This window comes from Zea mays, chromosome 1 (genome assembly GCF_902167145.1).
Source record: "Zea mays cultivar B73 chromosome 1, Zm-B73-REFERENCE-NAM-5.0, whole genome shotgun sequence".
NCBI classification, from domain to species: Eukaryota; Viridiplantae; Streptophyta; class Magnoliopsida; order Poales; family Poaceae; genus Zea; species Zea mays.
In genome coordinates, this window is record NC_050096.1 from 205,864,106 (window position 1) to 205,881,381 (window position 17,276).

At 43.8% G+C, this 17,276-nt stretch overlaps 2 protein-coding genes across 3 annotated transcripts; both read right to left on the reverse strand.

Moving 5' to 3' along the window:
- Window positions 1-4,296: 4,296 nt before the first annotated feature.
- LOC100277273 (ENTH/VHS family protein) lies at window positions 4,297-5,686 on the reverse strand. The gene is made up of 2 exons (NM_001398925.1): window positions 5,439-5,686; window positions 4,297-5,354 (listed from the first exon to the last, which is right to left on the reverse strand). Exons 1-2 carry the CDS (start codon window positions 5,561-5,563, stop codon window positions 4,457-4,459), a joined length of 1,023 nt encoding a protein of 340 aa, NP_001385854.1. The 5' UTR covers window positions 5,564-5,686; the 3' UTR covers window positions 4,297-4,456.
- A 1,576-nt stretch (window positions 5,687-7,262) lies between these two features.
- Window positions 7,263-10,872, reverse strand: LOC100276220 (uncharacterized). 2 transcript variants are annotated; one of them, XM_008671991.4, is made up of 11 exons: window positions 10,590-10,872; window positions 10,397-10,480; window positions 10,041-10,136; window positions 9,871-9,946; window positions 9,688-9,768; window positions 9,460-9,545; window positions 9,296-9,388; window positions 8,866-9,000; window positions 8,525-8,630; window positions 7,765-7,964; window positions 7,263-7,662 (listed from the first exon to the last, which is right to left on the reverse strand). In XM_008671991.4, exons 1-11 carry the CDS (start codon window positions 10,653-10,655, stop codon window positions 7,594-7,596), a joined length of 1,092 nt encoding a protein of 363 aa, XP_008670213.1. In that variant the 5' UTR covers window positions 10,656-10,872; the 3' UTR covers window positions 7,263-7,593. The 2 variants fall into 2 exon arrangements, with proteins under 2 accessions (XP_008670213.1, NP_001143533.1); NM_001150061.1 differs by having other exon boundaries at window positions 7,327-7,662; window positions 10,397-10,486; window positions 10,590-10,867.
- Between the last annotated feature and the right edge of the window lie 6,404 nt (window positions 10,873-17,276).

Below are 17,276 nucleotides of genomic sequence, written 5' to 3' on the forward strand. Positions count from 1 at the left end.
TTAGAACTGACTAAAATTTTGCTTTGACTGCACATGCAAGTATGAACAATATCTTGTTCTGCAGGCTTGAATATGAACAAAAGCGAGATATGCATGCACCAATTGTGAAGTTAACGGAGACACATGAGTCCTTAGAGAAAGAGCTTAAGGGCTTACAGGAGAGAGAGTCTGGTGCTAAGGCTGAAGCTGAACAAATTTTGGCTCAGATGGAAGAACTGAAGACTGAGGCTGATGGTGCACATTTGAAGCATCTTATCTATTTTCTTGATGATAATTCTCTGTGAAGTAGCTATAGTTTCGTGAATACATGTCACATTGTGCTATAACTTTTAAATCTAGCTCTTCCAAAGCTATGCCTTCAAAACCTTGGGCCAGCAAGCTCTTACAACTTGAAGAAACCTAAAATGCTTTCTTAAGGATGCATGGATTTTATATTTGAATTTATCAAATATTGTTTCAGTTGTGTGTTGTTTTATATGTACCTATACATTTATGTCAAATGATGATAAACTTTCCAAATGATATAATGCAATCTTCATTCCTCTGTTGATGTTTCTAGAAAAGAAAAAAAAACTCGGCGGGGGAAGGTAAGACCACCCTCGTGGTATTATATCAATAGAAGGCCGTGGCAATGGCCCCTAACGAGAAACCCCCGAACCCACCTATGCATTTATGTCAAATAATGATAAACTTTCCAAATGTCACAATGCAATATTCATTCTTCTGTTGATATTTCTAGTGATTTCATGGGTCTCTTTATTGCCCTATACAGACTGGAAATCCAAGTCGGATGAATGTGAGAAGGTTATTGATGAATTGAAGGAGCAGAATGGTAATGTTGCATCTACATTGGCAAAGATGGATCGCCAAGTGAAATCAAAGGTAGGCTTTTCTAACAGCTGTCCTCTTTAATCAAGAGTTCTTTTTTGTACTTCTAGCAGAGTCATGGCTGAGGTCCGTTCAAAGATTGCTTGCTTCATTTGTTTGTGTATTGAAATATCGATGATAATGAAACCCTCCATTGACTTGTAGGAGGGACAACTTGCACAACTTATATCACGCCAGCGAGAGGTTCATGAGAAGTGTGAACTTGAACAGTTGAAGCTTCCTACTGTAAACGACCCAATGGATACCGGAACATCCTCACAAGAACCAATCCTTGATTACAGCCAGCTTAGCAAAAGCCATCTGCAGGATATACGACCTTCTGAACGTGACAAACATGAGGCAGAGTTCAAAAAAAGAACTGGTGTGCTACTAGCTGATATTGAGCGCACTGCTCCTAATCTAAAAGCCCTGGATCAGTATGATGCACTCCAACAAAAGGAAAAGGAGGTTACTGAAAGGTTTGAAGCAGCTAGGAAAGAAGAACGAGAGATATCTGACAAATATAACTCAGTCAAGCAAAGGAGGTATTGCCCAATCATTTTCTTATCATATGAAATTGGTGACAATGAATTAAGTTTTTTTTCTAGGATGCTATATCTTATGTAAGGACTTGCAAGATTTCTTCCACTGCACTTTGGAGGACTGATGCTATCTTTTTTCGTTATGGAACTGAAGTATACTCGCATGCATAATTTAATATGGTGCGACATTGACTCCTTGGCTTCGATCACATGCATCTGTGTGGTATGCACGCATGGTTGCATGGCTCGACCTAGAAAATTAGTCATGTGGGACTGGGGAACAATTAAACGTGGAAGCTAGGTTTGCTTGTTTTTGCATGCACGCATGCGATGTCAAGTAAAATGGGCGTAAGCCAAAGCATCTCTACTACACGTTAGGTATCCTTGGTCTTTGTGTCAGAGGGAGTTGCACCTTCTATTCTAGGACGAAGGGAGTAGATAATAGTCTGGTTATATTGGTGATGCTAGAAGAATGCTCTTACGGTGATAACTTTTTTTCTTTCTTAATTTACACTATACTGATGCAAGATTTTTGTTAATATTCTTGCAAAGCATGCTTTCTTTTTAAAATAAAATACTCAAACATGGATGCATAGTTGGTTTTCAACTGACTCTGATTTCAGAATATTTTTGGTCAAATTAGAATGAGGTTAGGTATATCTGGGTTGAGTAAATTCCATAGAAGTATACTACTTTGTTTAAGCTCATCAGAAACCACACTTTTAGAAAACAAATATCATAGAGTGGTACTCCTTTTTGCATAACATTTGATGAGATCACGAGATCCAGTTTAAGCAATAGCATCACTGTCAGTCTCGTGAAGGTGACATGATGGTAGTGTTTAGAACCCGTTTTCTGAAAGGCAGTTCTCTAAAAGTATTACTTGAAAGTGCCGTTTTGTAATAGGTTTGAAGAAGGCAGTTTGGTTTTGTTACTCATGGATTTTATGTTAATAATTTAATATGTATCACAGTGTCAGTATTGGTCTCAAACATGTGTGTTAACTGTCAAGTAGACAAGTACCTTTTGAGATCATGCTCGAGGCCTGGAGCTTGCAAACAGAAAAAAAGAACAAGTAAATCTTACAACAGTAACCTGTAGGGAATTAGGCATAATCAATCTTCCGGGTTACCTATTACCGTCATCCCATCTCACCAGGACTGGCAATCGCCCTAAGGCCAATGTGGTGGTGTTTGAGAACAGAACCAGCTACTTCCCACTTTTGCCCTTGTCATACTCATACAGGCATCAATGTAATGTGAGAACTTGGATGTTGGCCTAGCAGGTTAAAGTGTTAAATAACTATATAGAAGAACGAATGTTAGCCTGGGGTTATAATTTATATATTAAGGGCTAGTTTGGGAACACCATTTTCCCGATGGATTTTCATTTTCCCAAGGGAAATTAGTTCATTTTCCCTTGGGAAAATTGAAATTTATTGGAAAATCGGTGTTCCCAAACTAGCCCTAACTGCAGAGTTTTTTTTTTGTTCTTAGAGGATTGCGTCTTACCTGTTGTTATTTCTATTGGTGCTTAGGTATGAGCTGTTTATGGAGGCCTTCGATCACATATCTAAAGGCATCGACAAAATCTATAAGCAGCTGACAAAAAGCCATACACATCCACTCGGAGGAACAGCATATTTAAATCTAGAAAATGAAGACGAACCGTTTCTTAATGGAATCAAGTACACAGCTATGCCACCTACCAAGCGGTTTAGAGATATGGAACAGTTATCCGGTGGGGAGAAGACTGTTGCAGCACTGGCTTTGCTTTTTGCCATTCACAGGTAAAATGTTTCTAGTATTTTTCTTTCTTAGTTAGTTCAGAGCCTGCAGACGTCAGATTTCTCCATCATTGATAGTTTTATCTGCATAAATCACTCAAGACCCACTTGTTTCCTTCACGTTCCAGTTTCGTTAGTATTGAAATATTTATGTTCGATGCTTCTTAAGTACCTCTTGGGTATTTGGGTATGCCAAGACCAATAAATTAGCACATGAAGTTTTCAGAATTAGCATTTACTGGCCTTCCCAGGAGTTTGATAAGGGTAAAGCACTGTTATAGGGGAAATATATATATATTTCTGCATGTTCACCTCTTGCCTCACCTTGTGCCTCAATCAAATCACTTAAAAGTTTTGTGGCAATTTCAGTTTTAGGCCATCACCGTTCTTCATATTGGACGAAGTAGATGCTGCTCTGGACAATTTAAATGTGGCCAAGGTTGCCGGGTTTATCAGATCAAAATCATGTGAACGTGTTGGTGATGAACAAGGCAGCGATGGCGAGAGTGGTTTTCAGAGCATAGTTATATCTCTGAAGGACAGTTTCTATGACAAGGCCGAGGCACTTGTTGGTGTTTATAGGGACTCAGAACGAAGGTAGGTCGGGTATGCATTACTGCACCTGTCTTATTTCCTGTGCGCATGCTTAACACAGTGATTGGATGTGCAGTTGCTCGAGGACTCTCACCTTCGACCTGAGAAAGTATAGGGAATCGTGAAGCAGCTTTTGTTGAATGTTTGTACTATGTGTGTAGTTGCCTGCTCCATCAGCTTGCTAGATAGCTGTCGTGAGCCTTCGATGTTTTAACTATCTGTATACTCCTAGTCCTACATAAGTGCTAGCTGAACAAGGACCCTGAAATATTCATTTGGTAGGTGGATAACTGATGTTTCGAACACGCATAAACTTTTTTACCTGTTGTATGAAGCCATTTCTCCGAATTACTATAATCTGTTTAATTATTTCGTGGTGTTCAATTTATCTCCACGGTTCGCTCAGTAGTCACTTGCTGAAGTGTGCAGTGGGCTAATGGCGTACGCATCTGTTTTTGCCGATACTAAAGCACAAATTTATGGACATTTGCGAGCAAGTCTTGTCCCTTTTTTGTATCCATGCTTATCATAAAGTATAAAAATAGAAGATGAGATGAAACTTAATTGTGCTAGGAGGGGAAAAAAGATAGAAATTACAGTAATAGGCCGGTCAAATCAATGGTTAATCTAGAGAAAAAGAGAATTGCAGTATTCATCGACCGAGCGATCAAGGCCGTGAATAATCGGCGGAAACCTGGCACTGTAGCTGCCCCTGCAGCTTCTTGGTTGTCCTTCGCTGCTCCGGTTGCGACAGACTCTGGAAGCCTGAGGCCCTGCTGGTGCTCAAGGACAAGGAACCGAGCAACCTGGCGGACCATGTGCCGCTGGTGCTGTCCTTCACCGAGTGGGCGTCCCAGGCGTCGTCCATGAGCCCCTGGTGCTGCTGCTGGTCCTCGCCGTCGCCTTCGTCCACTGTGGCTGCCCACCTGCTGCCGCTCTTGTAATTCGACGAGGCGGCCCAACAGTCGTCGTCGGCCGTGTAGGCGTCGCATTTTTTGTCGTGGCGGTAGTCGGCGTCGGGGGCGCAGGTGAGGCACATGGTAGGGCTGTCGGAGTAGTGGGAGCCGCCGCCGAAGGACCAGGTGCGCGAGGTCCTGGAGGAGGCGGAGGACGACGCCGAGGACGGGGAGGACGACGACGTCGGGCTGCCGAAGCCCCCGCCGCCGCCGTGCACCTCGTGGGAGACCCTGCGCCGCGCCTCCCTGAGGCGGTCGGCGTCCGTGAGCAGCGACAGGACGCTGTCGGTCCGGCGCTGCATGCAGGCGCCCCAGTCGAAGCCCTTGTCGTCCACGTAGTGGAAGCTGCGGAGGTCGTGCATGGCGCGCACGTCCGCCAGGAACTCGCGGGGCAGGTCCTCGGGGCCGTGGGTCAGCAGGAACTCCAGCACCACCAGCGCCTTGTACACGGGGCGCCACTCCTTCCAGTCGGCGGCGCGGCTCAGCCTCTGGTGCAGCACCTTGGCGATCCTCCACAGGTCGTCCATGTCGAAGGCGGCGTCTGCGATGCACGCCAGCGTCTTGGCGTCGGGGACGCAAGGCTCGTTGTTGGTGGCCTCCTGGGCCAGCCTGCACGCACGCATGCCTGAGTATCCATCCGATCACATCACCATGCATCACCCTATACCATCCAGTGTATCGTCAGGCACTCACAGCTCTGCCGGCGTCACGTCGCCCAGCGCCAGCCTCGCCTGCTTGTACTTGTCCTGCAGGAACCCCGACGCCTGCCGTTTCACCTGGCCGGCCAGCAGCTGCCACCGCGCCGTGCTTGCGGCCATCGCCGTCGTCAGTCAGCCCGTCCTAATTGGAATCGATCCAGCTGCCAGTCTCAGCAGGCAACTGAATGAATCTATCTACCAATCCCAAACCCAAACGCATGCTGCATGGATGGTGGTGGCGGAGAATGCATGGGGATGAGATGGCCGGAGACACAAGGCGCGGTCGTGGGACGGACGGATGGATGGATGGCCGAGGCCGGCCGGGCATGCATGCGCGACTTTGGTTGCGCAGCGACTAAGCCAAGCCAGCCACCCGCCAAATCGCGCGTCGTTCTCGGCGCCGCATGCAGCCGGGGCGGACCTGTTGCTTCCACCTCCATTCATCAGTCGCCGCTCATCATGGTAATTTGGAACCTCCCAACTATTTACGCGAATTCGATTTGTTTTTTTGGACTCTTTTAAACTTTTTAAGCCCTACCTCCGTGGATGGTTTAAAAAAGAACAGTTTTGGCTATATCTACATGACACCAGGCAGCCAACCAGGAAATAAATGGTTTCATATCTGCTGTCTTTGTTCCTTTGTTTGTTTAGAATTATTTGATCTTATATGGCCTCCCAAAATTTAAAGCTAACAGAGGATTCAGACGAGGATATATCCTTGTAGACCGCGGAGTGAATCATCACACAGTCCATGCAAATTGCGAGCAATGTTTCCTCAGAAGTAATGTCTTGCTTAACCATCAAGATGTGCAATGAAAAATCAAGTTCTGATTGCACATTAACAGCGTATATCATGTGATTTAACTTGTAGCAACACTATCGCCTCCAAGAGGCATCAGCTAACAACATTCAAACAGAACCAAACGCTTTCTCATTTGTCATCACCATCAATACATCATAGTCAACTTGCACACTAGAAGCGTATAAGAGCATCTCCAACAACGTGACTTATAAAGATACCATATAATTTAAAAATGAGTATATTTTATAGAATTTATGGTATCAATAAAACATTCCGCTCCAACAGTAAAAACCTCAAATCTAGATTATAGGGCAGCCCACTGTGGTGTAGTATATTTGAGGCACTTGAGAGGATGCCCTATAGTTTTTGACCAAATTTTATGAAATGAGACATTGTTGGAGTAGTTTTTCCTGCGTAAAACCTTATATTTCAATTTGAAATACTAGTTTGAGGCATTGTTAGAGATGCTCTAATCGAGTAGGAAGTCAATTTGTTTTCAAGAGAGTTGTAATCACTTGACGTAACTTTCTTGAATTTACTAAAATCTTTTCCTTATAAAAAATGTCAGGCTCCATATATTTTCTAAAATCATGCTCTATATTGTAGCATCTAGCTCAGAAAATATAGAATGATTTTAGAAAAAAGAAAGTGAAACCGATTTCATATTTTTTGGACTCATCAAACTTTCTATGTTTTTCCTAATAATAAATGAGTTTTTATATTTTTTTCAATGCATATTTATTCCAACAATTAGGTGGATATTTATTTGAAAAAAATACGCATTCCTTTTTATAAAGTATAATTGATTCCCAAAGTATCACAAAAATCTAATTTACTTCCCTCGTGGCTGATTTGATTTACCTCATAACTGATGTGGTGCTACTATTGCCTTCTCTTAGCAGATGTGGTGCCACTATGGCAGCTGATATAGTTGAGAAAAGTAAACGAGCCAAGCCTAACAAGTGTCCAGCCCAGCCCTTAGATGCAGCCATTTGGTTGCAAGGAAATCCTACCACGAGCGCCACAAACATAGCATACACACTGTTATTCAAGTTGAAATTCGATTACAATGACAGATTTATTCAGAAAAGGCAGTAGCATTCTGCAACAACTAATCGTTTGTGCCACTGCTCTGGATTATTTACCGGGAACCCAACAACAAAACAGCCCATACAGGCAAGATGGAAGCACAGATTAAAAAAAGAAAGGCACGTAGCACCTAGTATCACATTGTACACTGGTTTTGTGAACAGCACAAGCATACGTCTCTACCATCTGAAATCCATCCCATAAATACACAAGGCCAAAGTTGAACCCCAAGAGTAGCTGCCGCGAACACCCCTTCAAACTAATCGATCTTGACATTCGAGTACAGGAGGGTGTCCCTGGTAAGTGGCATGTTCATAAGCAAGCAAACCTGCACAGATAGCACAACAGTTTAGAATTTGGGTATGTGAGTTAAACAACTGTAGAAACGCATCTCAAGTTTAATGCAGGAGGATATGTGAGTTGTCCTCACCCCTATGAGAGTTGAAACAAGCAGGATGATCCCTGTAATCCATGCCAAGCTCTTTCGAACAAGTACGACAGAGGCTATGTCTGTAGTCTTGCTTGCTTCTTCTAGCCGTCTTGAAATGTGCAGTGAAGATGGTGCGTCAATTATGGATCCTAAGGATGATGGAGCCTCATTTGTGGATATTACCAGCCCAACAATTTTCCCTAATTAGTTGTCACAGTCAAAAACAGATTTTCGTCAGTGTATATAGTATCTTATATTAAAGGTATAAAAGGTGCATTAATTTGCAAAAGGTAGATGCAGTGTTTGAAACAAGTGAGTGTAAGTTTAGTCCAACTTCACTATAGACAGATTCTCTGTAGGAGGGACCAATACCCTTCTCTGTACAATTCCAAACAAGATACAATATATGTATGAAACAACAGAAATTTTAAAATTATTGAATGCTAGAGTTCTTAATTCATTCATCAGAATAGAGAACAAAACAGAACCTACAGTTGCAAAAAAAAGACCTATAGTGCGTAGCATGGAAGAGTTCACTACAGGGCACTCATAAGTAGGGGTGGTAATGGATCACGATCCAAATGTTTCTTCACAATTCGTTTACGCCCTTAATTAATTTTAGTTAAAAAATGAATAGAAATAGATCCCAATCCTTAAATTTTATAGTGTCAAATTTAGAGCCCATTACCACTACCACCCCTACTCACAAGAGAGGAAAAACTCATGTTTCATGTCATATTCAGTGGAATTGGTAAACTACCTTTGTATGCTTCATGTAGGGACTGGAATGATTTGGTGACAGCTCTCTGAACTATTTCTGTTCCCTGCTTAACAATTTCACCAGAACCATATTCATTCTCCAGAGCCTACAAAAACCATCAAATTGGTGAGTACATATCAATACTAAGGTACTAACATAAAGAAATCATATTAATATACAAATTTACATGTTATTGGTACATCAAGGACATATGGAATTAGATCAGGGGTGGGAGTAAACGTGGACAGTGCCAAGGCTTCAGATTAGCCTTTGGTACTCATTTAATAGAAATCTGTCACGCAGTTTCAAATTACAAAGTAACTATTTTGTTGTACAATTACCTTCAACCCTGTGAAGTGACATTCTAATAACTCTGCAGGGTTCACGACACCTGAGAAATCTTCATGAACCTGGATCGCCCTTTCAATAGTCTTAAGAAGGGAAGCCAAGCTGGACATGAATTCCTTGTCTGCTTCCTGCAAATGAATGCATTGCAATGGAGCCGGGACTTGAGACGTAAAAAATACACAAGCACGGATAAAATGCAGTGAGATATTTAGTTACACGTATACATACTGCAACATTTTATTTCGTGATAATAAATTATGGAGTGGCTGTGACAAAAAAATGCAATCAAGAGGGGGGACAAACATCTACGGGGTTGCTAAGCTGTGCACCTGTGTGAATTATGCCTGAGGAAACATATTCAGTTATGTGGGTTCAGCGAGGTAGGTAGGAAGCATTTTTGTGTGCAATAGATGGAGTGCTAACCTTATCAAGTTGCAAAGTAAGACTGTTTCCATTCTCCAAGGGAATGACTAGTTTGCCGGTAGACTTCTGATAAGATCCCTCCAACCAGTTTGCCTGAAAAAAAATATCGGCTTACAATTTGTAAATAGAAATGTTATACATCAAACTGCATTTGTCTTGCTTACCAAGCTGGAAAGTTCATTATCAAGATAATCTGATCGAGAGAGATCTAGAGATTCATCTGAATGAATGACAATTAAGTCATCCTTATCTGTAAAGTAAATAATGGATAAAAAGAATATATCAATAACAACAAGATAAGAACCCAAGAAGTGGGGCATCCAGGTTCAGAAGTAGAGCGAGAGAGAGATGTACAGATCCACTATAAGAAGCTGCAAGATAGACAGTTAAACCTGTAAGCCCTGTATCAGCGATGTTTGCACCTTCAATCCTGGTCTTGAAAATGTTGCTGCCTTCAGATACGAAGCTAGGAACTGAGACCAACACACAAGCAGGAGGGGAAATTTAGTTGCTAGTTCACAATGCACAGAAATTCGCAAATAATGATACAAAGCATTCCATAACAACTGGCATACCATTGAACCCATCAATTTGCACGAGGAAAACAGCACGCGGTCTATCAAATGGATTAGGAAGAAGAACTTTGTTCAACTGAAAATCGAAAAACAAAGGCTGAGACATTCTGGCAGAGGGGGGGGGGGCATGTAGAGGTTAGCTGGTTCCAGCAGGATGAAGTTTAAATAACCTTCGAAGAAGAAATAGCTGGTAGGGATGTTGACGGTGCGAAACCAAGCAAGACAGAAACAACCGCAGAAACTTCATTTAACGACATTGAAGCGTCCTGCAGTAACACGATTATATGTATATTAGCCAGCAAAGTATGCGATCACAGAAGGGGAGGTCTGTAGTGGTGTATGTCAGACTAAAATACCCAATGGTAACTAGTGCTTATAAGCAGTAACTAAACTAGCTACATATCCAATGGTCGTTTCAAGGGAATAATTCAAGCATGACGCTCAATGGCAAAACAGATCTAAGCAGATTCGTTGGTTCCTCTTTTCCTCCTAAAGAGAGCTTGAATGGGGAATTTTGGTACGGTACCTGGTGGTCGGCTTGCTGGTCCCGAAGGTAGCGGTGCGACGAGGCATCGATGAAGACGGCGGAGGCTTTTCCATGACTCTGCGCCTGCCGCTAAGATGGGACACGACACAAGAGATGAGCATCACCGTCAGGGGCAGGTGAAGACACATCGGAAGGGAAAGAGGAAAAAATGAAGAAGAAAGTAAGATCTTACCGCAGCAGCAGCAGCCAAGGCAAGTAAGACGGAAAGGAGGAGGAGGTGATGGCGGCAGCGTGCCATGGCCACCGACCTTGCTCGAGAACGATCGGATCGCCGAGTGGCAGCAGCAAAGATTGGATCTTGAATTGATGAGGCGACGAGGGAGGAACGAGAGGGGATCGAGGAGACACGATGACGCCACCACCACGGGCATGCTACGCTGGGCCAATTGTTGTTATACTTGTACAACGGGCCACGCCCTCGCCGCTGGGGAAGGCCCAGCCAAGTATGTTGAAAGAGGCCGGCGTTGTTGTACTCCTCCGGCAACACATATATTCACATGTTATCAAAAATTGCTCGTGCGCTTGCGACGAGGCATAAATTATTTGATAATATATTTCTATAATTCTATTAAATAATTAGTTCTTAAACATAAAGGAATAAATTTATGAAAAAAATTGACAAAGGTTATTTATTGTGTGGGTGTTTTTATTTACAATCTGATAAAAAATAGGCAGGCAAACGGACCTACGAGCACAAAAGAGTGACTGGTGTTAGTCCAAATTCACTAATGCATCCCACATCCCAGACTGACCGAAGATATATGTTCTATTTTAGGTCAATAGAAACATGTATTGGAAGTTTCTTGCGGCGGGCAATGCAGGACTCTAGAATGCGAGAGAAAAAAAACAGATCTACGCGTTTCGCGTGTGATGCACGGTGACGATGGAAAGATGTTTTATAATAGTAGAGATAGAGATATCTATCAAAATAGTTTGGGTTTTATTAAATTTATGGTAAATAGTATCCTTATGTCACTAAATTGTTTTATTATAAAAATAGTCTTTATAATTAATTTAATAATACTTAGTTTCTATAAAAAAATCTATTTTTGTATAAATTTAATCAAATTTGATGTATTTGGTACCTTAAAAAAGAATTATATTCTTTTCTATATGGAGGATCTACCTAACTTCCAATTCTATACCATGCTTTGCATATACTTTGAGGTTGGAATAAGTTCCCTGTTTGTTTTAGAGTAACAGATAGTCTATAAGATGAATAGCTAAGAGATGAGGTGGAGAAGCAAACCTAGAAGCCATGGGTAAGACACATGTTTCAGACTTTTGAATCTCACACTAAGAGCATGTTTAGTACTGCTTCATGTCCTAACTTCAGTTTAGCTTTAAAAATAGTTAGCCAAATATCCTCCACTTTATGAACTCAGATTCACCAAAAAACTTGAAGCCAGGGGCAACTTCACGCTTTTCTTGAAGCGAACTCAGATTCACCAAAAAACTTGAAATCGGGGGGCAACTTCATATTTTCTTGAAGTAGCAAGAGAGGTACTTCATATTTTAGAATTATAGACCTTCTCATAAAGTTAGAGTAAAATTACCTAGCTTTGCCATTACTGAAAGGGAATTAGGCTTACACCTATATTCCTAAATTGATTTTGGTGGTTGAATTGCCCAACACAAATAATTGGACTAACTAGTTTGCCCAAGTCTATAAGTTATACAGGTACCAAAGGTTCACAATAAGCCAATAAAAAGACCAAGTAAAGGGTTCAACAAAAGGAGCAAGGGACAACCGAAGGCACCCTGGTCTGGCGCACCGGACTGTCCGGTGCACCACCGGACATGTTCGGTGCACCAGGGTTCTCCACGCGCTGAACTCCTCACCTTCGGAAAAGCTCAGAGCCACCGCGCTATAATTCACCGGACTGTCCGGTGTACACCAGACAGTGTCCGGTGCTCCAAGGGGACGCGACTCTGAACTCGCCAGCTTCGGGAATTCGCAACGGCTAGTCCGCTATAATTCACCGGACATGTCCGGTGTACAGTGTGACAGCGCCAGAGCGCGCAGAAGTCAGGCACGCGCGAGCAGACGCACCGGACACTCTACAGTTCATGTCCGGTGCGCCACCGGACATCCAGGCGGGCCTGAGAGCACCTAGAGGGGGGGTGAATAGGTGATCCTGTAAAAGCTTAAACTTATAGCCACAAAACTTTGATTAAGCGTTAGCACAGTTTATGCCAAGTGGCTAGAGAGGAGTCAAAAACACAATAACCACAAGAATTCAATCACAGAGATGACACGGTGGTTATCCCGTGGTTCGGCCAAGTACAAAACTTGCCTACTCCACGTTGTGGCGTCCCAACGGACGAGAGTTGCACTCAACTCCTCTCAAGTGATCCAATGATCAACTTGAATACCACGGTGTTCTTGCTTTTCTTTTCTCAATCCCGTTTGCGAGGAATCTCCACAGCTTGGAGCCTCTCGCCCTTACAAAAGATGTTCACAGAGAATCACGGAGCAAGGGAGGGAATGAGCAACGCACACAAGACTTCAAAAGATCAGAGCAACACGCACACAAGCAGCAATAAGAGCTCGCAACACAACTCAAAGAGTACACAACTCCACAAGAGCTCTATATGCTATCACAATGAATCGAATGCGCTAGATCAATGTCTTGGTGCTTAGAAAGGTTGTAGGAATGCTTGGTGTTCTCCTCCATGCGCCTAGGGGTCCCTTTTATAGCCCCAAGGCAGCTACGAGCCGTTGAGAACACATCTGGAAGGCTATCCTTGCCTTCTGTCGTCGGGCGCACCGGACAGTCCGGTGCACACCGGACACTGTCCGGTGCCCGATTTATTTCCATAAACAGCGCACCCGGCCGTTGCTGTCTGTTGCAGATCCGGGCGCCGTTGGCGCACCGGACATGTCCGGTGCACACCGGACAGTCCGGTGCCCCATTCCGACCGTTGGCTCGGCCACGTGTCGCGCGCCGATCGCGCGGCCGACCGTTGGCCCGGCCGACCGTTGGCTCACCGGACAGTCCGGTGCACACCGGACAGTCCGATGAATTTTAGCCGAAGTCGCCGGAGAAAAACCCGAGAGCGGCTGGTTTGCTCCGCGCTGGTCTGGCGCACCGGACACTGTCCGGTGCACACCGGACAGTCCGGTGCCCCAGCCCGAAGCAGCCCTCCACTCCTCTTCTTCTTCCTGTTTCTAACACTTAGACAAGAATATTAGTACACAAAACCAATGTACTAAGGCTTAGAAACATACCTTAACTTGTGATTTGCACTTTGTTCATCCATGGGCATATTTTCACATTTAAGCACTTGAGTTGGCACTCAATCACCAAAATACTTAGAAATGGCCCAAGAGCACATTTCCCTTTCAATCTCCCCCTTTTTGGTGATTTATGCCAACACAACATAAAGCAACTAGAACAAGTGCAAAATCACTTCAAATAAAATAAATTTGAGTTTTATTCAATTTTGGCATATATGGATCATCCTTTGCCACCACTTGGTTTGTTTTTGCAAATCAAACTCAAATCTCTATCTCTAAGTCAAACACACATGTTGAAGCATAAAGAGAGTCATTCCAAAAGAGATTGATCAAAGATTTCAAAAACTCCCCCTATTTCCCATAGTCAAAACTTCTCCCCACAAGAAGCCAACTTTTGACGAAAGAGACAATGCAAGAGTTTTGAATAAACCAAAAGCTCTATTCTACTATTTTCAAAATCTCTCAAGTGGTAGCTGATCCATTTATCGCTTTGGCCTTTATTTTCTCCCCCTTTGGCATCAAGCACCAAAACGGGATCAATCTTGGCCTTATAACCCCATTGCCTCACCAAAATCTTCAATTAAGAGCAAATGGCAATAAGAGTTCATGAGATGAACTTGGAATTAGTTACCCTCTCATCGGAGTGCAGTGGAAGTCTTTCATGGTCCAAGTCCACCTTTTCCCCTTTCAATCCTCCTTCGAGACTAAATCATCAAACTCAAGCACATGGTTAGTCTAAAAGGGTCAAGTTGTAACACATCTCCCCCTAAACATGTGCATTACTTTGCAACGGACTTGTGAGGTCCAGGGAGTGGTTGTACAACTTGAGCACCATAATACGCAACAAAATGCAAAAAGGAACATGATCAAAAGCATAAGTACATGTATGCTACAATTCAATCCAGGTTCCGCGAATCTATGACATTTAGCTCACTACGCAACCTGCAAAAGGTCTTCTCATCTAGAGGCTTAGTGAAGATATCGGCTAGCTGGTTCTCGGTGCTAACATGAAACACTTCGATATCTCCCTTTTGCTGGTGGTCTCTCAAAAAGTGATGTCGGATGTCTATGTGCTTTGTGCGGCTGTGTTCAACAGGATTTTCCGCCATGCGGATAGCACTCTCATTATCACATAGGAGTGGGACTTTGCTCAGATTGTAGCCAAAGTCCCTGAGGGTTTGCCTCATCCAAAGTAGTTGCGCGCAACACTGTCCTGCGGCAACATACTCGGCCTCAGCGGTGGATAGGGCAACGGAAGTTTGTTTCTTAGAGTTCCATGACACCAGGGACCTTCCTAAGAATTGGCACGTCCCCGATGTGCTCTTCCTATCGACCTTACATCCAGCATAGTCGGAATCTGAGTATCCAACTAAGTCAAAGGTAGACCCCTTTGGATACCAGAGCCCGAAGCAAGGCGTAGCAACCAAATATCTAAGAATTCGCTTCACCGCCACTAAGTGACACTCCTTAGGATCGGATTGAAATCTAGCACACATGCATACGCTAAGCATAATGTCCGGTCTACTAGCACATAAATAAAGCAAAGAACCTATCATTGACCGGTATGCTTTTTGATCAACGGACTTACCTCCTTTGTTGAGGTCGGTGTGTCCGTCGGTTCCCATCGGCGTCTTTGCGGGCTTGGCGTCCTTCATCCCAAACCGCTTTAGTAGATCTTGCGTGTACTTCGTTTGGGAGATGAAGGTGCCGTCCTTGAGTTGCTTCACTTGGAACCCAAGGAAGTAGTTCAACTCGCCCATCATCGACATCTCGAATTTCTGCGTCATCACCCTGCTAAACTCTTCACAAGACTTTTGGTTAGTTGAACCAAATATTATGTCGTCGACATAAATTTGGCACACAAACAAATCACCATCACATGTCTTTGTAAAAAGAGTTGGATCGGCTTTCCCAACCTTGAAAGCATTAACAATTAAGAAATCTCTAAGGCATTCATACCATGCTCTTGGGGCTTGCTTAAGTCCATAGAGCGCCTTAGAGAGCTTACACACATGGTCGGGGTACCGTTCATCCTCAAAGCCAGGGGGTTGCTCCACGTACACCTCCTCCTTGATTGGTCCGTTGAGGAACGCGCTCTTCACATCCATTTGGAACAACCTGAAAGAATGGTGAGCGGCATATGCTAGCAAGATACGAATGGATTCTAGCCTAGCCACAGGAGCGAAAGTCTCCTCAAAGTCCAAACCTGCGACTTGGGCATAACCTTTTGCCACAAGTCGAGCCTTGTTCCTCGTCACCACTCCGTGCTCGTCTTGTTTGTTGCGGAACACCCACTTGGTTCCCACAACATTTTGCTTGGGACGAGGCACCAGTGTCCAAACTTCATTGCGCTTGAAGTTGTTTAGCTCCTCTTGCATGGCCAACACCCAGTCCGGATCTAGCAAGGCCTCTTCTACCCTGAAAGGCTCAATAGAAGAGACAAAAGAGTAATGTTCACAAAAATTAACTAATCGAGACCGAGTAGTTACTCCCTTGCTAATGTCACCCAGAATTTGGTCGACGGGATGATCCCTTTGAATCATCACTCGAACTTGGGTTGGAGGTGCCGGTTGCGCTTCTTCCTCCATTACTTGATCATCTTGTGCTCCCCCTTGATCAAGCGCCTCCACTTGAGGTACCTGTTCGTCATCTTCGGTTTGGGGATGCACCATAGTTGAGGAAGAAGGTTGATCTCGTTCATCTTGTTCCTGTGGCCGCACTTCTCCAATCGCCATGGTTCGTATAGCGGCCGCTGGAACATCTTCTTCATCTACATCATCACAATCAACAACTTGCTCTCTTGGAGAGCCATTAGTCTCATCAAATACAACGTCGCTAGAGACTTCAACCAAACCCGATGATTTGTTGAAGACTCTATACGCCTTTGTATTTGAGTCATAACCTAACAAAAACCCTTCTACAGCTTTGGGAGCAAACTTAGAATTTCTACCTTTCTTCACTAGAATGTAGCACTTGCTCCCAAATACACGAAAGTAAGATACATTGGGTTTGTTACCGGTTAGTAGCTCATACGAGGTCTTCTTGAGGAGGCGATGAAGGTAGACCCTGTTGATGGCGTGGCAAGCCGTGTTAACGGCTTCCGTCCAAAAGCACTCGGGGGTCTTGAACTCTCCTAGCATCGTCCTCGCCATATCGATGAGCGTCCTGTTCTTCCTCTCTACCACACCATTTTGCTGTGGTGTGTAGGGAGCGGAGAACTCGTGCTTGATCCCTTCCTCTTCAAGGAACTCCTCCACTTGAAGGTTCTTGAACTCGGATCCGTTGTCGCTCCTTATCTTCTTCACTTTGAGCTCAAACTCATTTTGAGCTCTCCTGAGGAAGCGTTTGAGGGTCCCTTGGGTTTCGAACTTTTCCTGCAAAAAGAACACCCAAGTGAAGCGGGAAAAGTCATCAACAATAACTAAACCATACTTACTTCCTCCTATGCTCAGATAGGCGACGGGTCCAAAAAGGTCCATATGCAGCATCTCCAAGGGTTTTGATGTCGTCATCACATTTTTGGTGTGATGAGAGCCTCCCACCTGTTTCCCTGCTTGACAAGCTGCACAAGGTCTATCTTTTTCGAATTGAACATTAGTTAGACCTATCACGTGTTCT

Coding starts and splice junctions, on each gene's coding strand:
- LOC100277273 (NM_001398925.1), bottom strand. CDS start 5,563: ATGGCCGCAAGCACGGCGCGGTGGCAGCTGCTGGCCGGCCAGGTGAAA. Junction 5,355..5,438: donor GACGTGACGCCGGCAGAGCT/GTGAGTGCCTGA, acceptor GCGTGCGTGCAG/GCTGGCCCAGGAGGCCACCA.
- LOC100276220 (NM_001150061.1), bottom strand. CDS start 10,655: ATGGCACGCTGCCGCCATCACCTCCTCCTCCTTTCCGTCTTACTTGCC. Junction 9,769..9,870: donor GCAAATTGATGGGTTCAATG/GTATGCCAGTTG, acceptor TGTTGGTCTCAG/TTCCTAGCTTCGTATCTGAA. Junction 9,546..9,687: donor CGCTGATACAGGGCTTACAG/GTTTAACTGTCT, acceptor TTTACTTTACAG/ATAAGGATGACTTAATTGTC.